Raw genomic sequence first — 25,493 nt, 5'->3', positions numbered from 1 at the left:
CGACTTCACTTTCACTTTTCACTTTCATGCATTGGAGAAGGAAATGGCAACCCACTCCAATGTTCTTGCCTGGAGAATCCCAGGGACGGGGGAGCCTGGTGGGCTGCCGTCTGTGGGGTCGCACAGAGTCGGACACGACTGAAGCGACTTAGCAGCAGCAGCAGCAGCAGGTCTTAGTTGCAGCATGTGGGCCCTTTAGTTGAAGCATGTGGTGTCTAGTTCCTTGACCAGGGATTGGACCCGGGCATGCTGCATTGGGATCTCGGAGCCCTAGCCACCAAGGAACTCCCATAATTTTCCTTGTTTTCTTTTATGAGTCAGTAAATAAGGAAGAGCAGGTTTACTTACTACACCAAGCATCCTTAAAGACCTAAGGAATCGAATGTCAGTGATCCAATAGTCCTTTCTGTTCTCAACCCATGTGACTGTGATTGCCTTTCTGAATATTCTCTTTTTTCCCATAGAAGTAATAACATATTTGTATGAAATGTTGTGCTGTTTTATAATGAAAATCACTTGTCGTGTTTAATACCATTTCATCCCTAAAAGAAAAGACTTACGAGATGTAACGTTTATTAAGAGACATTGAAGAGTGTAAGAACTGAGCAGTTAATAAATCGTCTGTTTGTGTATGTCACAGGCTGCGAAACGGGAGCTTGAAAGGCAAAGACAGCTTGAATGGGAACGGAATCGAAGACAAGAACTATTAAATCAAAGAAACAAAGAACAAGAAGACATAGTTGTACTGAAAGCAAAGAAAAAGACTTTGGAATTTGAATTAGAAGCTCTAGTGAGTAGTTTGATTGTGCTTTGGGAACCCACTTGCATTGAATTGTTAAATGCTAATGATTCTTATTATTTTTCACTTGTTAAAGAATGATAAAAAACATCAATTAGAAGGAAAACTTCAGGATATCAGATGTCGACTGACAACCCAAAGGCAAGAAATTGAGAGCACAAACAAATCTAGAGAGTTGAGAATTGCAGAAATCACCCACCTACAACAGCAATTACAGGTGAGAAAATATGTCCCTTAAAAGCCTTTTGGCTTCCTTTCTTTGATTCACTTCATTCACTTATTCACGCACAAGCATCCAGCAGGCCAAGATGAAGCAGACAGGGTACTTGCCTGAAAGTACTTGTTGCTCAGTTGCTAAGTCGTGTCTGACTCTGTGACCCCATGGACTGCAGCACCCAGGCTTCGCTGTCCTTCACTATCTCCCAGAATTTGCTCAGACTCATGTCCATTGAGTTGGTGATGCCGTCCAATCAGCTCATCCTCTGAAAGTAGGCTGTCTGGTAATTCAGCACACTTGCTGGGACTGCTGCATGCCAACTCAGTGCAAGCACCGGTAAGCACTGAGGATCCAGCAGTGGATAGCAGAGACAAACCCTGCCCTCATGGAGCTTACCTTCTGTCTGCAGGGTAGACAAGGACTCAGGAAATAAGACTAGCATGTTCTCTATTAGAAGAGGGAAAGTTGCTCTGGAGAGTGAGTAGGGAAGAGAGTCTCCAGTAGAGAGGCCTGTGATTTTAAGTAATGTGGTCAGGTCAGGCATCTCTGTGAGTATGATGTTGGGGCAAAGACTTGAAAGAGGTGAATGGCTGAGCCAGATGGACATCTAGCAGAGCAAGTTCTAGGTAGGGCAACAGTTGTGCAGAAGAACTAAGGCTATAAGCTGGTCTCTGGGATGCCAGTTACAGCAAGGAGACAGCTATGGTTGGAGCAGCTGGGGGCTGGATCATGCAGGACCTGTAGTCTACTCCTGGGACTTTGGCTTTACCATGATAACCACAATAAAGAAGTGCAATTAAGTATATCAGGAGGAGTTCCAGAGATACGTGTATAGAGAATAGTTGGAGACACAATGGAGTACTCTAAGCAGTTCTGCTTTTATTTTATTACCTATTCAGCTTTCACCACCAAGTTGTTAAAATTTCATCTGGTTTGGTTTCAAGTGTTGAGTTAGAGGGGGTATCCAATTCATGTAGATACTGTTCTGCATACCATCCTAAAAGGTGATCAGTTTTGGACACCGTGACTTTAATTTCAGCTTCTTTTTCTCAGCCTGACAGTTTTGAGATTTATCCATATTTTTGAGTGAATCAGTCCTTTGTTCCATTTCATCAGTTCAGTCACTCAATTTTGTCCAACTCTTTTTGTGACCCCATCCCTATCCATCACCAATTCCCAGAGCTTGCTCAGACTCATGTCCATCAAGTCAGTGACACCATCCAACTATCTCACGCTGTCGTCCCCATCTCCTCCTTTACCAGTGAGTCAATTCTTCGCATCAGGTGGCCAAAGTATTGAACTTCAGCTTCAACCTCAGTCCTTCCAATGACTATTCACGACTGATTTCCTTTAGGATTGACTGGTTTGATCTTGCAGTCCAAGGGACCCTCAAAAGTCTTCTCCAACACCACAGTTCAAAAGCATCAATTCTTTGGCATTCAGCTTTCTTTATAGTCCATCTCTCACATTCATACATGACTACTGGAAAAAGCAGAGCTTTGACTAGGTGGAAAATTTGGCATTACTTTGTTGGCAAAGTAATGTCTCTCTCCTTTTTAATATGCTGTCTAGGTTGGTCATAGCTTTTCTTCCTTTTCATCACTGAGTAGTATTTCCTTATTTATCCCATCACCTGCTGAGGGACATTTAGGTTTTTTCCAGTTTTGGACTTTATAACTAAAGCTGCAGTGAGTATTTACTTATATTTCTTTATGTGGAAATATATTTTATTTCTCTTGGTTAAATTTTAGGAGGGGAATTACTGTCATATAAGTATGTGCTTAGCCATGTCAGAGTCTATCAAACTGTTTCTACAGTGGTTGTGTCATTTCACATTCTCACCAGCGGTGCACCAGCCCTTCAGCTGCTCCTCACTGTCGCCAACACTCCCTTTTGTCATTGTTTTTAGTGTCTCTGGTGGGTGGGCAACAATGTCTCATGTAACTTTAATCTGCATCTCCCTGAAGGCTGAATGCTGTTGGCTGTTGGTTCTTATGTGTATTAGTGTGCATCTTCTGTATGTGTTTTGTGAACAAATCTTTAACTCATCCTTTATTGGGTTGCTTATCTTATTATCAGAGTTCTTTATATAGTCTTATAAGAAGTCCTTTGTCAGATAAGTGTTTTGCAAATATTTTCACCTAGTCTCTGGCTTGCCTTTTCATTTTTGTAATGGTGTTTCTTAAAGGGCAGGTGTTTTAACTTTTAAAGTTCAATTTATTTTTTCTTTTACAGTTTTTTATGTTCTATCCAAGAAAGCTTTGACTATCCCAAGATTGAAGATGTTTTTCCCTTATGTTTTCTTCCAGAAGTTTTATACTTTTATCTAACATACTTAGTTCTGTGATCCAGTTTTGATTGATTTTTATGTTAAGTGCAAGGTAAGGTAATGAGAGTCACTTTTTTCCATACCAACACCCACTTTGTTCTATCAATGTTTATTAAAAACCTTAGTAGTTTGTTGATAGTCAGCTGACCACATTTGTAAAAATCTTTCCTAGACTCTCTTTTGTTCCGCTGATCTACATCTGTCCTTTTACCACTATTTCCCTCTGTTGACCTGCAACTGTGGAGATTTTAAAGTGTTTTTTCCTCCTTTATTTTATTAATATGGTGCTTTACATTGATTAAAATTTGAATGTTAAACCAACTTTCCATTCTTGGGGTAAACTGCCCTTCAGTTCAGTCAGTTTAGTTGCTCAGTCGTGTCTGACTCTTTGCGACCCCATGGACTGCAGCACACCAGGTCTCCCTGTCCATCACCAACTCCCAGAGTTTACTCAAATTCACGTCCATTGAGTTGGTGATGCCATCCAACCATCTCGTCCTCTGTTGTCCCCTTCTTCTCCCGCCTTCAATCTTTCCCAGCATCAGGGTCTTTTCCAATGAGTCAGTTCTTTGCATCAGGTGGCCAAAGTATTGGAGTTTCAGCTTCAACATCAGTCCTTCCAATGAACACTCAGGACTAATTTCCTTTAGGATTAACTGGTTATGTCTCCTTGCAGTTCAAGGTCCTCTCAAGAGTCTTCTCCAACACCACAGTTCAAAAGCATCAATTCTTCTGCACTCAGCTTTCTTTATAGTCCAACTCTCACATCTATACGTGACTACTGGAAAAACCATAGCCTTGACTAGACGGACCTTTGTTGACAAAGTAATGGCTCTTTTTTTTCAGTATGCTGTCTAGGTTGGTCATAACTTTTCTTCCAAGGAGTAAGTGTCTTTTAAATTCATGGCTCAAGTCACCATCCACAGTGATTTTGGAGCCCCCAAAAATAAAGTTTCCCCCTCAGTCAGTCTCTCCCATTAGGAAACTTCCATAAGCCTCTTATCCTTCTCCATCAGAGGGCACACAGACTGAAAACCACAATCACAGAAAACTAATCAATCTAATCACATGGACCACAGCCTGTCTAACTCAATGAAACTGCCCTTAGTCATGGTATATTATTGTTTTAAAAATTATTGTTTAGATCAACTTATTATTATTATGAGTTTTTTTATTTAAATTCATAGGGGATATTAGTTTCATTTCTCATAATGTCCTCATCTACCTTTGGTATCAGGGTAATAAGGAAGTAAATAAGGTATATTCTTTTTTATTTTCTAAGAATTATATGAAATGGTAGTCCTCCCTTGATATCCATGGTGCCCTGGTTCCAAGCTAACTGAGGATACCAAAATCCATGGATGCTCAAGTTCTTTATGTAAAACGGATAGTATGATAGTCCCTTTGTGTCTGCATATTTGAATGGAAATTTGATCTTAGACTTGCTGAATCCAGATGGACTGGATGTTAGACTGTCTGTGGTGGTAGCTACTGTTTATTGAAGGCCTGGCATGTGAAGACCTTAATGTGAATATTAAATAGAATTCCACAATACCCTAGTAAGGGCAGTATCATCACTCTCATAAGTGGGAAAGTGAAGATTCTAGAAGGGAATATTCTGTTTCAGAATCAGTTTCTAGCTGGGCAACAAGAATCCAAATTTAACCCAGTTTATGTTACTTCAAAACTTTCCTTCTTAACTTGACACCACCCTGCCTCCTTAGCTAACCCTTTCAGCTTCTCTCTTAAAATCCTGTATGAAAGTATGAAAGTGTTAGTTTTTCAGTTGCATCCGACTCTTTGCGACCCTATGGACTGTAGCCTATCGTGCTCCTCTGTCCATGGGATTCTCTGGGCAAGAATAATGGAGTGGGTAGCCATTCCCTTCTCCAGGGGATCTTCCTGACCCAGGGATTGGACCCGAGTCTCCTGCATTGCAGGCAGATTCTTTACCATCTGACCCACCAGGGAAGATTAAAACCCTATATATTTCTTAAAAACTTTGTCTTGCCACCTTTCATAGTTATCAGACTCCAGTCTCAGTGCAGTTGGTCCACCTGTGCAGATTCAACCAACCCTAGGATTCAGAGTGCCAGTCATACTTAGCTATTCTATGTAAGGAACTTGAACGTCCTTGGGTTTTTTTATTGTGGAGATCCTGAAACCAGTACTTCATGGATACTGAGGGATTACTGTTTCTTGCTTAAATTTTTGGTGGCATTCACTAGTGAAGCCTTATGACCTGGACATTTCATTGTGGTAGGATTTATAATTGCAAAATTTGTTTAGTAGATACAGGGCTATTCCAGTTTTCTATTTGTGCTGTATTCTCTTTTGATAATTTGTATCTTTCAGTGAATGTGTCTGTTTCATCTAAGTTAACAAATTTATTTGTATAAAATTGTTTACTATATTCTCTTATTCTTTGCAAGTCTGTAGCGTCTGTAGTGATGTTACATCCTGATGTTGAAAATTTGTGTCATTTACCTCCCATTTCTACTCCTCCTCTCCTCTTTGTTCTCTCCCTTCTCTTCCACCTCCCTCTTTTCTCCAACAGTCTAGCTGGGAACTAATTGGCTTTATTGATGTTTTTTAAATAAATAGTTTTATTTTATTGTTTTTTTCTCTATGGTATCTCTGTTTTCTATTTCATTTACTTTGGCTCCTTATTATTTCCTTCCGTTTACTTATTTTGGGTTTAATTTGCTTCTATCTAGCCTATTAAGAATAGCTTAGATTATTGAATTTGGAACTTTCTTGATTTCTGATAATATATAAACATGTTAAGCTGTAAATTACCTTCCAAGCATCATCATAGCCATATTACACAAATTTTAACATGTTGTATTTTTATATTCATTCCATTCAGAACCTGTTTTTGATTTCCTTTGTCATTTCTTTGAAGGGTTATTTAGAATTATGCAGTTTAGTTTCCAAATACTTGGATTTCTTTTTTCTGAGCTGTCTGATTGATTTCTGGTTTATTTATGGTATAATCTGTGAGCACAGTCTGTGTGATTTTAATCCTTTTAAGTTTATTGAGACTTATGTTATGGCTCAGCATGTGATCTGTCTTGGTGAATGTTCCATGTACTCTGTTGAAGCTGAGTAGGGTGTCCCCCAAATGTAAGTTGATCAAGTTGGTTCTTAGTGTTGTTCATATCTTCAGTGTCCTTCCTCATTATCACAGAAATCCTAATTAATTTGATATTTGAAATATTAGCATATGACATATAATGTAAATAGTATCAGAAGTTCACTGCTAGAAATTATTTGAAAATATTTTAAAATGCATGCACAAATACGATCTTTTCTATGTTAACTCTCTGTGTCTTTCACTAACTATTAATGAGAAGTTTCATAAAATATGCCCTTAGAAAATTTAGGACCAAAAACCATAGGTTTATTTATTATCTCTGAATGCTGTGTATCCATACATATGTTTATGATTGATGCTTAGTGTGTTTAGTTATTGAAAATAAAATACAAATCAAGGTTCCTGAAAAAGCAGTGAAGTTAAAAATAATGCATGGTTTGAAGAAAGTCAGGTACATAGTAGGCAATGATATATTGGTTTTCTTTCTTTATAAGTATTAGCAGATTCTTGCTATGCAAATGATTCAAGTACCCCTTCATACTGATTTGACCTATTTTTAGAAAGTTAGATTGTACATTTAGAAGTAATGTTGGGACTTCCCCGGTGGTCCACTGGTTAAGATTTCGTGTCTCAGTGATTTCGAGCCGGGCTTCATCTTGATACTTCCTTGTTTGCCCTGGTTCAGGAAAGAAAATTGGGGATTGGTCAGAGACGTGGCCTTGGTTTAGTGGGGCGAATAAGAGGAGGAGCCCAGTTGGCTATGCTTTTTTGGGAAAATGTTCTGATTTGTGTATTCTGTTCTGTCTAAATTTGATGGGATTGGGGAGAGTACTTTTGTTTGTGTGAATTATTCATGTGAGAAGATGCTTCCAAATGTTCTCCACTGAGCTATATCGCCCTACGGTTGGGATGTATAGTACACAAAGATTTCTTACATACAAGCCAGTCGGTATCTAAAGGTGGTTGTTCCAGAAAGGACTGGTTTTTAGCCTCAGGTGAAAATTTTTCATGAAGACATTTTTACTTTTCAAATGAAAAGTTAATACATAGAGATTTATTTTTCTTAAGTCAGAGTAAAAATGAAAGTCAAATACATGCGTGCATGCATGCTAAGTCACTTCAGTCATATCTGACTCTTCGCGACCTCATGGACTGTTGCCCTCCAGACTCCTCTGTCCATGGGATTCTCCAGGCAAGAATACTTGAGTAGCTGCCATACCCTCCTCCAGGGGATCTTCCCAACCTAGAGATCGAACCTGGGTTTGCATTGCAGGCAAATTCTTTACCACTGAGCCACTCGGGAAGCCCCCAAAGTCAAATATTCCTTAATAAAGGCTATAAAAGCTGTCTTTTTTCCTTATATATGTAGAAACTACATTGAATAATTTAAGCTGAACTTAGGCAAATACAATTGATTCTCAAGTCACCCATGAAAATGCCTCACAGTCCTGTACAATATGGTTTAGCTTTTATCTATGTCGGTTAAAAAATAGTCGATTCAAGATTTCTGTGCAGCTGTTTAAAACTGTGGCTTTATCCTCAGCTCCATATGGTGGAGCCACATATGGCGGCTAAGATTCTAATTATTAAAGTCCTGGTTTGAATTCTGTTTCCGACTTCAGGTGTGTGGTCACCCTCAGTTCAGCCCTATTAAGGATCAAAGTTCCTGACAGAACAGTTCCTGGTTAAACTACTGAGTCAGTTTACAAATATCAGGGTAACTGCATTTGTATTTGATCCTAGTGCAATTTGAGAGATCATTCCTTTCCCTTTTCTCTGCTGAGTTGTACTTGTGGTTCACTTTTAAAAGCTTATAAATAGGCAGTAAGTCAATAAAAATGTAAGAAATATCAAGGGAGCTATAACTGTCTTATTTAAACTTTATTTCAGTGAAAAGCATTTGGCAAACAGTTAATTTCTTGGCAAGAAAACAACAACCCTGACTAGTGATTAAATGCAGTTTCGCTGTAGTCGATTTGGGATGAGGTTAGGAGAATCTTTGAAGGAGCAGAAAATTGACCTCTGCCTGCCAGGACTTTGGATCTAAACATGGTAGTTTTCTCCACCATTCATTGCTGCATTCTCTTTCTCTCCTAGGAGTCCCAGCAAATGCTTGGAAGACTTATTCCAGAAAAACAGATACTCAATGACCAATTGAAACAAGTTCAGCAAAACAGTTTGCACAGTAGGTGTTTTCTTTTTAAAGTTGACATTTTCCTTCCTCACAGGCAAGAAATGAGAACCTGAAAAGCCGTTTTTCCTCACTGCCAGTTTGTTTTTCTTATCTCACCATGTTTTTCTAAAACAGGGGATTCACTTCTCACACTCAAAAGAGCCTTAGAAGCGAAAGAACTGGCTCGGCAGCAGCTACGAGACCAACTGGATGAAGTGGAGAAAGAAACTAGGTCAAAATTACAGGAGATTGATATTTTCAACAATCAGCTGAAGGTACCTATTCTGTGTGTGCCCACATGTATGTCTTACTTTGTTATTTTTTCTACGTGGCCAAGTTGGTTAGTTGATATTTGACCTCCAGGCAGGAAAATTTATTCTGCTGGTTTGTCAGCCTTCATAAAAAGCCGTCACATTTATAGATGAACATTAAACAATCTGAGTTGAATTTTTGTCCTTTAAAAAATAAAAATGAATCTGGCCTCTTTAAATAAAGGGCTGAGTAAGTGGCCCCGACTTGACATCTGTCTTTCACATGAATGCATTTTTGCACATCTTCATCCTTCTGTCTGTTGAGAACGCCATCAAGTTGAATTGCCAAAAGCTGGGCTCCAAAAGCTGCATCTTTCTTATGTTCTTTGAAGAAGATTGAAAAGGAACTGTTTTCTCTTTGAAAGCTAAGAATTTTTTTCGCCAATTCTTACCTTCAGGATTGTCCTTGAATATAAATAGATCCTTGTTTTGTGACCTCACACTTTAAAATATTATGGATTAGTGGAGTAATTACCTTTGTCTCTGTGGTGGAAGTGGTGCATGGTTTTGTTAAATTTTCTCAGTGTAACAGGAAAATTCCAAAGCTCCCAGGGGAGGTACCGGTGGTGAAATCACAGCCTTTTTCTGATTTGGTGCTTTTGGTTTAACGTGACAGCTTTATAATTAAGAGTGATTATTATCCTGTAGTAAAATATCTTGAAATACAAGCAGCTTATTTCCTATTAACAGCAATCACATACTTTAGATTTAAGTAGATATTAAAGTTTTTAATCAGTTATGTTCTTTTAAAAAGTTGGATTTTACACTTTTTTTCCCCCCCCTCAAGTATTTTCTGTTTCCAACCTAAAATCCTTTATACTTGCTTCTGGCCAGTTTAGCTTCTGATACTTAGGAAAGGTTTAAGTACTTTTCTTCATTATTCTGTTCTTCATTATTAGAAATACAAAAACAAATTTGAAAGCATATTTGAGATTTTTAGTTGACTTTAAAATTTTGATTCTAGGCCAGCTTGTCTAGACATTTGAGTTTGAGGTATTTGTACTGTTTTTCAGAGTAATAAGTAATGAGGTTTTCACAATTATACAATTCCAGGAAGATGATCTTAGGGGAAGTATTATTTGAGCCAATTTACCTTTGTGAGTTTTTTTAAAATATTGCTTTCATGCTTACACTGAATATGTTTGTATATGTGTGTATGTGCACTCTATATATTTTCTGTATGTGTCCATATATGATTATGTGTCATATAAGTATTGGAATTACAGCTGTCAGTTCTCCTTCTCTAGAATAAATAGAAACACTGACATTACCTCTCATTATTACTTGTCACTATTACCAGCAATCCTTTTTCATAGTCTCTTGGAATATAAACTTAAGTATTCAGGTGTCTTCTGACCCAGGCAGTACTCCAGATTTATGCCTTACTCTTAAATTTCCTTTCTCTAAAAGTTTGGCCCAAAGCAAGGTTCACATGTCAGAAGATGGCCTCTGGTCGGTGGATTTGATAATGCCTAGATAACTTACAGATTATTTTTGCTGTTGTACTGTTGTCATTGCTAAAGAGAACACCCTGCAGATGTGATGTGAGTCAGTCTCACTGTTTAGTTGACTAATGCTGACTTCAGTAGCAAGAGAGTTTTTAGACCTTTATTCTACTGGCCCTTTTTCCAAATATGTGTGTTTATCACTAGTTGTGACTGACTCTTTGTGACCCCATGGACTGTAGCCCACCAGCCTCCTCTATCCATGGACTTCTCCAGGCAAGAATACTGCTATGAGTCACCATTTCCTTCTCCAAGGGATCTTTCCAACCCAGGGATCGAACCTGGGTCTCCCACACTGCAGGCACATTCTTTACCATTTGAGCCACCAGGGAAACCCGAATATGCTTGTTTTTAAATATTTCTTTCTGTTGTAACTTTTAGTTTTCCATTATTACTTTAAATTTAAGTCAGTGTGGAGAGTAAAAAAAAAATCACAAGTCAGTATGTAGCTACATTGTTTTATTATTTAAAACAAAAGTTTGGAGGACTTAGTGACCATATTATGTTTCTGACAGTTGTTATTTCTAGTATTCCTCTCCAGCCTGGTAAGATCAAAACAGAAACAGGTACACTGAAGATCAAAAGATTTATAATTTGAAGGGAACAATTCCTGAGGCTGTAGCCCTTTGCCTGGCAAAGAAATAAAGCCACTCTTTCCTTCTTTTGCAAAAAAAGAAAAAAGATGTATAATTTGATTGAGACAGCTCAGAGGCAGATTTAAGATTTTAGCCTCTTGAGTATCTCCTGTCTGTTTTCTTTGTTATAATCACATTGGCGAATGTGAAGCTTTTTTCTTTTTCTTTTTTCTTTAGAGCTTATTCACTTTGTTGTTGGTGTTGAGTCACTAAGTCGTGTCTGACTCTTTTGTGATCCCATGCACTGTCATCCTCTGGGCTGCTTTGTCCATGGGATTTCCTAGGCAAGAATACTGGAGTGGGTTGCTGTTTTCTTCTCCAGGGGAATTTCCCGACTCAGGGATCGGATCTGTGTCTCTTGCACTGACAGGCGAATTTGTTACCACTAGCAATTATAATTTCTCCTAAGATGAGACGAATGAGGCGAGCCAGCACTCTGACCCTTTGGGATTTCTTCCGTGTGTCCTCCGCAGCATCCTCGCTAACGTTGGCAAAAATTACTTCTACCTTGCCAAAACACTTCAACTGTCCAGTAATTCCACACATCAGGTTTGATGGTATGAATTTGGTCCATACTAAACCTTCCTCTCCCTAGAGGAAACCAGCCTAGAGAGTATAAAAAAGAAATTAGGACTTCAGATCAGATCAGATCAGTCGCTCAGTCATGTCCGACTCTGCGACCCCATGATCACGGCACGCCAGGCCTCCCTGTCCATCATCAACTCCCAGAGTTCACTCAGACTCACATCCATCGAGTCAGTGATGCTATCCAGCCATCTCATCCTCCGTCATCCCCTTCTCCTCCTGCCCCCAATCCCTCCCAGCATCAGAGTCTTTTCCAATGAGTCAACTCTTCGCATGAGGTGGCCAAAGTACTGGAGTTCCAGCGTTAGCATCATTCCTTCCAAAGATATCCCAGGGCTGATCTCCTTCAGAATGGACTGGTTGGATCTCCTTGCAGTCCAAGGGACTCTCAAGAGTCTTCTCCAACACCACAGTTCAAAAGCATCAATTCTTTGGTGCTCAGCTTTCTTCACAGTCCAACTCTCACATCCATACATGACCACAGGAAAAACCGTAGCCTTGACTAGACGAACCTTTGTTGGCAAAGTAATGTCTCTGCTTTTGAATATGCTATCTAGGTTGGTCATAACTTTCCTTCCAAGGAGTAAGTGTCTTTTGATTTCATGGCTGCAGTCACCATCTGCAGTGATTTTGGAGCCCCAAAAAATAAAGTCTGACACTGTTTCCACTGTTTCCCCATCTATTTCCCATGAAGTGGTGGGACCGGATGCCATGATCTTCGTTTTCTGAATGTTGAGCTTTAAGCCAACTTTTTCACTCTCCACTCTCACTTTCATCAAGAAGCTTTTGAGTTCCTCTTCACTTTCTGCCATAAGGGTGGTATCATCTGCATATGTGAGGTTATTGATATTTCTCCTGGCAATCTTGATTCCAGCTTGTGCTTCTTCCAGTCCAGCGTTTCTCATGATGTACTCTGCATATAAGGTAAATAAACAGGGTGACAATATACAGCCTTGACGAACTCCTTTTCCTATTTGGAACCAGTCTGTTGTTCCATGTCCAGTTCTAACTGTTGCTTCCTGACCTGCATACAAATTTCTCAAGAGGCAGATCAGGTGGTCTGGTATTCCCATCTCTTTCAGAATTTTCCACAGTTTATTGTGATGCACACCGTCAAAGGCTTTGGCATAGTCAATAAAGCAGAAATAGATGTTTTTCTGGCACTCTCTTGCTTTTTCCATGATCCAGCGGATGTTGGCAATTTGATCTCTGGTTCCTCTGCCTTTTCTAAAACCAGCTTGAACATCAGGAAGTTCATGGTTCACATATTGCTGAAGCCTGGCTTGGAGAATTTTGAACATTACTTTACTAGTGTGTGAGATGAGTGCAATTGTGCGGTGGTTTGAGCATTCTTTGGCATTGCCTTTCTTTGGGATTGGAATGAAAACTGACCTTTTCCAGTCCCATGGCCACTGCTGAGTTTTCCAAATTTGCTGGCATATTGAGTGCAGCACTTTCATAGCATCATCTTTCAGGATTTGGAATAGCTCAACTGGAATTCCATCACCTCCACTAGCTTTGTTCATAGTGATGCTTTCTAAGGCCCACTTGACTTCACATTCCAGGATGTCTGGCTCTAGGTCAGTGATCACACCATCGTGATTATCTGGGTCGTGAAGATCTTTTGTGTACAGTTCTTCTGTGTATTCTTGCCATCTCTTCTTAATATCTTCTGCTTCTGTTAGGTCCATACCATTTCTGTCCTTTATCGAGCTCATCTTTGAATGAAATGTTCCTTTGGTATCCCTGATTTTCTTGAAGAGATCCCTAGTCTTTCCCATTCTGTTGTTTTCCTCTATTTCTTTGTATTGATCACTGAGGAAGGCTTTCTTATCTCTCCTTGCTATTCTTTGGAACTCTGCATTCAGATGCTTATATCTTTCCTTTTCTCCTTTGCTTTTTGCTTCTCTTCTTTTCACAGCTATTTGTAAGGGCTCCCCAGACAGCCATTTTGCTTTTTTGCATTTCTTTTCTATGGGGATGGTCTTGATTCCTGTCTCCTGTACAATATCACGAACCTCATTCCATAGTTCATCAGGCACTCTCTATCAGATCTAGGCCCTTAAATCTATTTCTCACTTCCACTGTATAATCATAAGGGATTTGATTTAGGTCATACCTGAATGGTCTAGTGGTTTTCCCTACTTTCTTCAATTTAAGTCTGAATTTGGCAATAAGGAGTTCATGGTCTGAGCCACAGTCAGCTCCTGGTCTTGTTTTTGCTGACTGTATAGAGCTTCTCCATCTTTGGCTGCAAAGAATATAATCAATCTGATTTCGGTGTTGACCATCTGGTGATGTCCATGTGTAGAGTCTTCTCTTGTGTTGTTGGAAGAGGGTGTTTGTTATGACCAGTGCATTTTCTTGGCAAAACTCTATCAGTCTTTGCCCTGCTTCATTCCGTATTCCAAGGCCAAATTTGCCTGTTACTCCAGGTGTTTCTTGACTTCCTACTTTTGCATTCCAGTCCCCTATAATGAAAAGGACATCTTTTTTGGGTGTTAGTTCTAAAAGGTCTTGTAGGTCTTCATAGACCTGTTCAACTTCAGCTTCTTCAGCATTACTGGTTGGGGCATAGACTTGGATTACTGTGATATTGAATGGTTTGCCTTGGACACGAACAGAGATCGTTCTGTCGTTTTTGAGATTGCATCCAAGTACTGCATTTCAGACTCTTTTGTTGACCATGATGGCCACTCCATTTCTTCTGAGGGATTCCTGCCCGCAGTAGTAGATATAATGGTCATCTGAGTTAAATTCACCCATTCCAGTCCATTTCAGTTCGCTGATTCCTAGAATGTCGATGTTTACTCTCGCCATCTCTTGTTTGACCACTTCCAATTTGCCTTGATTCATGGACCTGACATTCCAGGTTCCTATGCAATATTGTTCTTTACAGCATCGGACCTTGCTTCTATCACCAGTCACATCCACAGTTGGGTATTCTTTTTGCTTTGGCTCCATCCCTTCATTCTTTCTGGAGTTATTTCTCCACTGATCTCCAGTAGCATATTGGGTACCTACTGACCTGGGGAGTTTCTCTTTCAGTATCCTATCATTTTGCCTTTTCATACTGTTCACGGGGTTCTCAAGGCAAGAATACTGAAGTGGTTTGCCATTCCCTTCTCCAGTGGACCACATTCTGCCAGATCTCTCCACCATGACCCACCCATCCTGGGTTGCCCCACTGGCATGGCTTAGTTTCATTGAGTTAGACAAGGCTGTGGTCCTAGTGTGATTAGATTGACTAGTTTTCTGTGAGTATGGTTTCAGTGTGTTAGGAAACTAACTAGGACTAAAAAACTAATTAGGACTTAGTTTTGTTTTATATTCCTATAAATTGTTCATCTACAGAAAGAAAGTTTAGTTCACCTGTTATCAACTAGTATGGTGACACTGGAGAAATACTTGTAGAGCATAGACTTTTAAAAGTAGTTCATCAAAGGGGACTTCCCTGGTCATCCAGTGGTTAAGACTGAGATTCCAGTGCAGGGAACTTGGGTTAGATCCATGGTCCGGGAACAAGGATGCCACGTGGTGTGGGGCATGGCCAAAAAAAGAAATCATTGATCAGAACATTAAAACCCGTATTCAATTTCTAGCCCCATAAATGAGGGTTCCATTTAGCAAAATCCAACTCTCACAGTTTCTTTGGTACAAAACTACAAATTTGGTACAAATTCACTTCTTTTGACGCACACTCATGTTCATGTCCCGTTCCTTAGCAATAAGGGCATGAAGGGAACAATAACATAGAGGTAAGCAATCTACCTGCCAATGCAGAAGGTGCGGTTTCTATCCCTGGGTCGGGAAGAAATCCCCTGGAGAGGAAAGTGGCAACCCACTCCAGTACTCTGCCTGGAAAACCCGTGGACAGAGAAGCCTGGGGGCCTACAGTCCATGGGGTCGCAGAGAGTGACTGAGCACAGCACATAGCACAGGGAACAATAGTACCCTGTTTTAGCTCAGATTCTCAAGCATAAGACTGTGTTCAGGAAGTGTAATTGTATTTAGTTTCTTGAATGAGAAAGGGTTTAGAGGGTAGATATGCTGTTTCCTTTTTCTTTCTATCTTTCTTTTTAATATGCCGTCTGGTTTAGTCCTGTCTGCCAGCTGTCTAGTTCAGATTCATTCTTTTGAGAATTGCTCCTTTTTTCTTCAGTTAAGCAAGAATTACATTTATGCCTACTCACTCAGTTTCTGATAACCAATGATGGAAGTACTCAAGTCATTAATTAAAGAGCAAATCAATTACTTTTACAGTTAAATTAATAGATATTTCAGATTGGTAGCAATCTAAAAATATAAACCATACTTACAGTTCTGGTCAAGAACTGGTCAGAGCTATGGATCATATGGCCTCTAGAATCGTGGACCTTTCCATTTCTATTTTACCTAATGGAAATTGAAGACTCATTTTTTTCCTCTTAGAAAAGACTACTTTTCCATGCGGGATTCCCAGGTGATGCTAGTGGTAAAGAATCTGCCTGCCAATGCAGGAGACACTAGTTGGATCCCTGGGTCAGGAAGATCCCCTGGAGAAGGAAATGGAAACCCACTCCAGTATGCTTGCCCGGAGAATCCCATGAACAGAGGAGCCTGGAGGGCTGCAGTCCGCAGGGCCAGAGTCAGACACGACTGAGCAACTGAGCATACATTTTTGCATCCTTTTGTAGTAGACAGCTACCTTATAGATATGATATTTATGTTTTCCAGAAATGATCCCAAGTCAGAAATGTCTTTGTGATTTATCACCCAAAATCAAGAATGATTTTAAAAAGGAAAAAGAATTAATAAACTTGGCTTTTGTAGGTCTATCAAAAAGGGAGGAAACGATGGCACTCTGACATTAAAGCTTTTATGCTCGAATTCCAACTGATAGCCTTTTATTTTTACTACCTTTTGTGTGAACAGTAAATTTCAGTGGACCAAATTTATCTATCAAATTTTCTGCTTTTAAAATGTATTCTATATGCAGTGACTTTTATCATGCTTAGGAATCAATAATTTCATATTCATGTTCTAGAAACCTCAATTTAAAAATTCAATTATCTTTGACTTTTCTCTTTTTATCTCATTTTGCAGGAAAATCAAGACAATTTTTTGGGGAATCTATTTGCCTTAAGGGCACATAGAATCATTCTGATCATTATTTTTCTTACCTACAGTGCTTAGCTGTAGGTGTAAAATTATGGTTCTAGCAAGTGTCAAATACCATTACAAATAGGAACTTTTTAGACAGCAGCACTTGACCTCACATTTCCTTTGGCAATGTTAGTAGTTACTGGCATAGTTTTCTTTGGCCCTTATAGGTTAACGTTCCATATTTTAATATCATCACTATGATACAGAACAGCAACATAAAGTGCAGCTTACTAGTTGTCAGGACTCTATTGTAAGCTAAAACAGAATCGACACAAAGCGTCTAGATGTTACGTTTTGTGCTGAAAAGTCGAGTCCTTGTTGGTCCCCGCTAGGCACTGTGTGCTGGCCGAGTTCTAGCATGAATGGTGTTTTTTCCAGTCAGTGGCGATGGAGGAGGCAGTGTTTCAGTGCCTGGCGGTTCTCCTGGGCAGCGTCATCCACTTTTAGACTTCTTTCTAAAGCTTTCCCTGCACTGCTCAGACAATGCACATCTTTCTCAAACTAAGGATGGTGAACCATCTCCAGCTCTGTGCTTCAGTTTCCCCCATGCAGATGAGTGCTCAGTGTCTAAATCAGCATTTACTGTGAGGTGCTAATAAGCCTTCTTTGTAAAAGTTAATCATGATAAATTAGTATAAATCATGGAGTATGAGTGAATCTTTCCTCTTGGAAAATTGTGTGTCTGTTGGTGTGGGTGTGTGATGGAAGCTCTGAACTACGAGATGGATAAGGTACTATATACTGTAGTCTTTATACCAAGCATATTTTAGATCATTGAATTTGCCATGTGGCTGCAAAAATTTGAAAGACCATACTTGGTCATTATTTGGGTCAATATGCATATTTTCAGCAGCAGATAGTATAGTCAGTATACTATTCCAAAAATGGATAATCTTTTATTTCTCAGAAAAATGTGAGTATTTAGGACTGATTCAGAGTTAAGAATTATGTTCCATAATATACTTGGGAAATCCAGGCTTTGTAAATTAGATACAAGATGCTATTAGAAATATAAACTCTGCCTATAATGCTACCAGTTCTAAAAATTGCTCCTAGGAACTGAATTGTTGTTGAGATGAGAATGCCAGTTATAGTAAATAAGGTTCTTGGCTTTACTGAGGCTTTTATGCTCTTGGTTTCAGACACTTGCTTTCAATGGCAGGCTCATTCATTATGAAGGCAGTGAAAGGCAAAATGTTTAGCAACCAGGGAAGAAAAGAAAAGAGCTGGAGAAGGAACTGCAGAACAGAATGAGATGTCAGGAAAAAAATGCATGTGCAGGGAAACAAGGACAGAAAGGAGAAGATCCAGAAAGGGGAGATCCAGAGACAGCAAGAGAAATCAGTGTGAATTCAAATAACCATGTTGTTTTCTCATATTAGTAGAGTAACGTTTGGCTGTTTTGTGGCTTGTTCAAGATCAAATTTTATTTTTACCTGTATGATCCTTTTGAAAAGACTTTTTTTGCATAGAAGTAATAATATGCTGTAACTCTCATTGAATGTACTTGTGATTATGGAGACTTCAGGCAGATTCCTTCAATGTAGAAAAGTAATTAAACACTCCCAAGACTCGAAATAATTAACAAACATTGTGTGTTAGCTTCTGTGCCATACCAGTAGGCTTGTTGCTTGGTTGGTTGAGGTTTTTAGTAGTAGTGGGGGGTTTTCTTTTGAGATTTTAAAAAAGTACTTAACAAAAGGAGTTCAGTTCAGTTCAGTTCAGTTGCTCAGTCGTGTCCGACTCTTTGCGACCCCATGAACCACAGCATGCCAGCCCTCCCTGTCCATCACCAACTCCCGGAGTTCAGTCAAACTCATGTGCATCAAGTCGGTGATGCCATCCAGCCATCTCATCCTCTGTTGTCCCCTTCTTCTCCTGCCCCAGTCCCTCCCAGCATCAGGGTCTTTTCCAATGAGTCAACTCTTTGCATGAGGTGGCCAAAGTATTGGAGTTTCAGCTTCAGCATCAGTCCTTCCAATGAACACCCAGGACTGGCCTCCTTTAGGATGGACCGGTTGGATCTCCTTGCATTCAAAGGGACTCGCAGGAGTCTTCTCCAACATCACAGTTCAAAAGCATCAATTCTTTGGCGCTCAGCTTTCTTCACAGTCCAACTCTCACATCCATCATAACCACTGGAAAAACCATAGCCTTGACTAGATGGACCTTTGTTGGCAAAGTAATATCTCTGCTTTTGAATATACTATCTAGTTTGGTCATAACTTTCCTTCCAAGGAGTAAGTGTCTTTTAATTTCATGGCTGCAGTCACCATCTGCAGTGATTTTGGAGCCCCAAAAAATAAAGTCTGACACTGTTTCCACTGTTTCCCCATCTATTTCCCATGAAGTGATGGGACCAGATGCCATGATCTTCGTTTTCTGAATGTTGAGCTTTAAGCCAACTTTGTCAGTCTCCTCTTTCACTTTCATCAAGAGGCTTTTTAGTTCCTCTTCACTTTCTGCCATAAGGGTGGTGTTATCTGCATATCTGAGGTTATTGATATTTCTCCCGGCAATCTTGATTCCAGCTTGTGCTTCTTCCAGCCTAGCATTTCTCATGATGTACTCTGCATAGAAATTAAATAAGCAGGGTGACAATATATAGCCTTGACGTACTCCTTTTCCTATTTGGAACCAGTCTGTTGTTCCATGTCCAGTTCTAACTGTTGCTTCCTGACCAGGGAGGGTAAAAAGACAACTTAAAAAATGTTTTCTTATTCTCTTCTTTAGCCAAACTCCTGACAATTAGATCCTTCAGACTGACATGCATTTTAAAATAAAGGCGTATTGCTTTATAGATAAAGCTGAGACATTTGGGGAAAACTCAGATTTTCAGGACAAAATAGAGTCAGTTTTCTCTTTCTGGGAGCGTAAGGATACCTAGCAAAGACTCTTGGGAGACGTGAGAGAGGATTCTTTGTTAGCTATATATCTACTGCAGAAAAGACAGGGTTTTCTATTAATAGCTCTTCTCTCCTTTTTTGTTTATCTGTCCTCTCATCCCTTTACAAACACACACACATGTACACACACACACACCCATTCATTCCTCTTCGACTCTCCCATGGCACTGTGATACACTGACTGCCAACTTGCGCCATGGGGAGCTGGACTTTCTGTTTGGTTGAATATTGACCACAGACTTAGAAATAATCTTTAAGCATGTTCTCAGAATTCAAATAACTAGTCTATTTATCTCTCTATATATATATTTCCAATCAATATTTTTTTTATATTCCTCCTGCTTTTCATGCATCAAGAATGAATACATTTTATAATTTTGCAGGAAATGGAATATCAGTTCATCTTGATTGGAGTAAAACTTCTGTTTTGAAATAGTGATATTTCTGATTTTTCCACACTGGTAGGAGTTCCTCAGTCTTCATGAGGTTTGTTGGTTGGCTTTCTTTACTGATTTTCCATTTGTTTTACAACCACTTAATTGGGATAAGTTACCATATTTTAAGACCCTGAATCCTTTTAAAAATTCTGAGTTTGTCTGCTACGCAGTGTCCTTAGGTGAGAAATAAAGTGGCGTTTATTTATGCAGAAGCATGCCTACCTGAGCAATCTGTAAATCACCCCCAATGTTTGTATAGAAGCAGGACAGTTTACAAGGCTTTTTTTCCAGTGTGGAGTCATCTGTTTGCTCTTTGTAGCACCTTCCCTTTGCTGTAGGTGAGGCCTAGAAAAGGACCTGCCAATTGTACTCTCCCTTATCAAGCTGATTCCCAAGGACAGGGAAGGTCTGGAGGCTTTGAGTTTTTTGGCATGCACTGAAGTTTTCTGTGGAAGCCAGGAAAGACTCAGGCTGAGTTTCTTGGGTGGAGTGTGGAGAGAAAAATAAAAAGCACTTCTAGCTTTCTGTAAGTATTAGGTCTAGACAAAACAAACACCTGCAGTTTCTGATGCTGGTACCCAGATCAATTTCCTATGTGGTCCATTTAATATTAACACATAAATGATCGGGTGATTTTTGCAGAGACTAATGCCTGATGTAAGTGGATATTTGAAACATTTGTGGTGAGTGATGTTCGGATAACAAAAGATGTGTGACTACCTCTGTGGTCAATACATTGTTGACAGTACCAAGATTGTTGTTAAGAAATGTGTCTTCCACAGTTTATGTTGATTTGTGGTATTCAGTTCATGACAGTGAAAGTGTTAGTCCCTTGGTTGTATCCCATTCTTCAAGACTCCATGCAAGTAGCCCGCCAGGCTCCTCTGTTCGTGGAATTCTCCTTGCAAGGATGCTAGAGTGGGTTGCCATGCTCTCCTCCAGGGTATCTTCCCAACCCAGAGATCGAACCCAGGTCTTCTGCATTGCAGGCAGATTCTTTACCATCTCAGCCACCAGGGAAGCCCATGAATTTCTACTAATTAACCAGTTGCTTTTGTCTTTCTGTTCCAAGAGATAGTCTGAGAAAAACAAACAAACAAACAAACAAACCAGAAGCAGGCTAATACTTCAAGAGTTAGATGACCAAATAGCAATGTATTTCCATAAATAGCTGGTCTTTCATAGACTCCATATTGCTACTTCATTTTCCCCCCTCTATTCACAAACTTTTGTGCAAAGTCATGTTTATGAAAAGAAATGCCATTCATATTGTGAAGGTAGATACTTCTCTATATTTCATGTAATGTCAGGTCACGTAATACATTTATTTTTGAGAGTCTAAGACTAAATGAAGGAGAAACAGTCACAGTTTTTTAATTCAGTGATTCTGTGCCACTTGCATATCAATAGGACAACTGTCTTTAGTGAACTTGAAATTGAGCCATGTTTCTCTGGGCAAAAAATTGGATCTTCTTGAGTATTCAATTTGTGAAGCATATTGCTTTTGAAATACTTTGGCTGTCTGCCACAGGATATCCAAAGATGTTTTTTGGTGCAAATATCTTCATTCCTTAGGGGAAATAAGTGACTTTTCCCCCTTAGTTGAAAGAAGAAAGAGGCAACCTGATTTTCATTTATCTTAACTAACACAAGACAATCGTTATTTGCCAGTCATTTGCTTATTGTGGTTTATATCTGTGCTTGATCCAACACCTCTTTGAGAATCTAATAAAAGCAGCTGTGTGCCTTCTCAGCAAGAAAGATGCCCATATACCCCAGTTTGCGTGCAGTCTTATAATGTTCACCAATCTAAAGCTCATTTATAGACACCGGATAAGAAACTCCTCTCTGTCTTCGGATTCTAGAGATATTACTGGTGAAAAGAAAAATCTTAATTTATATATACTACACATTTTATTGAAGTTTTCTTTTTCCCATATATTTGTTCATAGTTGGAACTTATTGAATGGCTAATCATTTCTTATTTATTAATAAAGTCTCCATACTTTATTAGGAGTTAATATTAGGCTATTGTTCACCATATCTAGTGTTAAACATACACCTTTGAGTAGAACACAGAAGAAAGATCCACTGAGTTGTACACATACAATGATATTGCTAGATGAATATCCAGCTAATAAATAAATATGTGATTATAGAAAAAACTGGTAGAAAGTAGGTTAATTTGAGGAAGAGCTACAAGTGAGGTATGAGTGTTGATTCATAGTAATTTCTGATTTGTTCTATTTATCTTAGTTATAATAGAGAAATAACTCTGACAAGATTTGGTAGAATTTACAAGGTCACTTACGCCAGGCTAATCGCCCAATAGCTGCTATGATTTGTGTGAGGATGTTTTTCTTAGCTGCTTTTCCCAGTAGTTTTCTCATTTCCTAAGTAAAGCAAGAATGTAATGACATGAGATCTGCCACCTGGAAAATGTTTTCCCAGAAAAAATTAAAAGGCAACTTGTAAAGTAAGAGTACTTACACTTGAGTTTCTGAAACAGTATTGAGAAAGAATGAATGATCAGGGCAGCTCTCTGCTCCCATGTGAAGGGACCCATTGCTCCTTGTCATGCCTGGAAAGGTGGGTCGTTGTTAGTTTTTAGTTCATATTTCTTCATTCTATAGGTTGCCTTCTCAGAAGAAGTTCAACTTTTAAGAATGTAATCAGCTTAGGAATCATACATTTTCTGCTTATTTTGGTTCATGCCTTCTTAAACTCTTAAGTCCAAGAAAAAGAGGAAGATCTAGAACAGCTTCCTATTCATAGCATCTTGATTTTCTTATATTTGATTGTGTATCTCAGCAGTATTTGACTCGGGTGAAGGAAATGACAGAAAAACTTCTCAATCTTCAAATCTGGATCATAAGATGTCAGAGCCTTCTGTTACCTAATTTGACATCTGTTATTTTATGGCTCCTGCAAACTCCATTGCATTGGAGGTGCTTGAAGTTGCAGCTTATTTAGACAGTTCCAAAGATAGGTTCAGCTTATCCTCTAATTCTCTTATACTCAAAATAAATGTGCTTTAAAATTTTTTTAAATATCTTCCTTCGAGTATTTGATACATTTAAAAATTGTTTTAAAATTGTCTCGTTAGAGTGGTTTTTCTCCTTTAAATTTATTTCTGATTGCTTTTCATTTTATAGTGCCTCATAATATGTTCCTAGCTTTGTTCCCATCTGTCAAGACTTTGTATTTGGTAATTGTTGATCCATAAATTAATAGATCTCCTATTACTAGAGCCCAGTATAGAAATGGGCCGTATAATTCTTTAGTAAAATGAAAAATCTTCATTTGTGCCTATGGTCTACCCTGTGCATTGGTACATCATGGCTGGAGTCCATCCTAATTGGCTATTGCTTATGTAGTGTTTACATGTTATTAAATATTCTGAATACCACTATGCCTAAAATACACTTTTCCTGAATGAAATAAGAACTTTTCTATTTTAATATACAGGCAATGGCACCCAAATCCAGTACTCTTGCTTGGAAAATCCCATGGACGGAGGAGCCTGGTGGGCTGCAGTCCATGGGGTCGCTGAGAGTTGGACACGACTGAGTGACTTCACTTTCACTTTTCACTTTCATGCATTGGAGAAGGAAATGGCAACCCACTCCAGTATTCTTGCCTGGAGAATCCCAGGGACGGGGGAGCCTGGTGGGCTGCCGTCTGTGGGGTCGCACAGAGTCGGACACGACTGAAGCGACTTAGCAGCAGCAGCAGCAGCAGCAGGTCCCTAAACATCAAACTAAAATGTTATTCCTCCTCTGTCATTTTTTACTCTTTTGTGTTTAATTTCAGCTCAGAATTATTTTGCTTACTGCTAACTGCTAAGTCACTTCAGTCGTGTCCGACTCTGTGCGACCCCACAGACGGCAGCCCAACAGGCTCCCCCGTCCCTGAGATTCTCCAGGCAAGAACACTGGAGTGGGCTGCCATTTCCTTCTCCAATGCATGAAAGTGAAAAGTGAAAGTGAAGTCACTCAGTCGTGTCCGACTCTTAGCGACCCCATGGACTGCAGCCCACCAGGCTCCTCCGTCCATGGGATTTTCCAGGCAAGAGTACTGGAGTGGGGTGCCATTGCCTTCTCCGATTTTGCTTACTAGTTATGCATTTTTTTTAGCTTATGCCGTAAAAATAAAATCATAAATAAAAGAGACATTGAGATAAATTTAGAATAAATTTTTATGGTGATGAACAGTATCTAAGAATTTAATAGATCTTAAAACTACAAAACAAACAAAAAAGAACCCTGAAGATCATCAACTCTGCTTCAGCTGCTGGCCCACATCAGGGACCTGAGAATAAAATCCTGTTATCTTCGTTCCCAGGCTTCCCTGGTGGCTCAGCGGTAAAGAATCTGCCTGGCAATGCAGGAGACACAGGTTTGATTCCTGGAGAAGTAAATGGCAACCCACTCCAGTACTCTTGCCTGGAAAATCCCATGGACAGAGGAGCCTGGCAGGCTACAGTTCATGGGGTTGCAAAGAATTCGAGATGACCTAGCTGCTGAGCGTGCACACCATAAATTATTTTTTCTGAACCTTTTTGAGAATTTTGTGTGATTGAAAATGAACTTTGAAAATAGGATAAATTTCTATTTTTCATCATCTTTTACCCTTCCTTTTAAAGGGTCTCAGCCACTGGGCCAGTGAGATGTCAGGCCATCCCTCTTTGTGTTCAGGTCAGGTCAGTTCAGTTCACTCGCTCAGTTGTGTCTCTGACTCTTTGCGACCCCATGGACTGCAGCACACCAGGCCTCCCTGTCCATCACCAACTCCCGGAGCTTGCTCAAACTCATGTCCATTGAGTCAGTGATGCCAACCAACCATCTCATCCTCTGTTATCCCCTTCTCCCGCCCTCAATCTTTCCCAGCATCAGGGTCTTTCCCAATGAGTCAGTTCTTCACATCAGGTGGCCCAAAGTATTGGAGCTTCAGCTTCAGCATCAGTCCTTCCAATGAATATTCAGGACTGATTTCCTTTAGGATTGACTGGTTGGATCTCCTTGCAGTCCAAGGGACTCTCAAAAGTCTTCTCCAACACCACAGTTCAAAAGCATCAATTCTTTGGCACTCAGCTTTCTTTATGGTTCAGCTCCCACATTTGTACATGACTACTGGAAAAAGCAGAGCTTTGACTGCATGGACCTTAGTTGGCAAAGTAATGTCTCTGCTTTTTAATATGCTGTCTAGGTTGGTCATAGCTTTTCTTCCAAGGAACAAGCATCTTTTAATTTCATGGCTGCAGTCACCATGTGCAGTGATTTTGGAACCCAAGAAAATAAAGTTTGTTACAGTTTCCATTGTTTCCCCATCTATTTGCCATGAAGTGATGGGAC

General features: G+C 39.5%; 1 protein-coding gene across 8 annotated transcripts in view; it reads left to right on the top strand.

Moving 5' to 3' along the window:
• ITSN1 (intersectin 1) overlaps nucleotides 1-25,493 on the top strand; it is a 253,901-nt gene that overhangs the window by 119,025 nt on the left and 109,383 nt on the right. For all 8 annotated transcript variants that reach the window (XM_024993603.2, XM_024993592.2, XM_024993595.2 and 5 more), the window contains 4 exons: nucleotides 641-790; nucleotides 876-1,016; nucleotides 8,540-8,627; nucleotides 8,751-8,890. In XM_024993603.2, coding sequence (XP_024849371.1) covers nucleotides 641-790; nucleotides 876-1,016; nucleotides 8,540-8,627; nucleotides 8,751-8,890 — 519 coding nt within the window. The remainder of the gene's footprint in view (nucleotides 1-640; nucleotides 791-875; nucleotides 1,017-8,539; nucleotides 8,628-8,750; nucleotides 8,891-25,493) is intronic.

This window comes from Bos taurus, chromosome 1 (assembly GCF_002263795.3).
Source record: "Bos taurus isolate L1 Dominette 01449 registration number 42190680 breed Hereford chromosome 1, ARS-UCD2.0, whole genome shotgun sequence".
Taxonomy (NCBI): Eukaryota; Metazoa; Chordata; class Mammalia; order Artiodactyla; family Bovidae; genus Bos; species Bos taurus.
The sequence above is the reverse complement of the archived record's forward strand: the minus strand, read 5'-3'. Positions and strand labels throughout refer to the sequence as shown.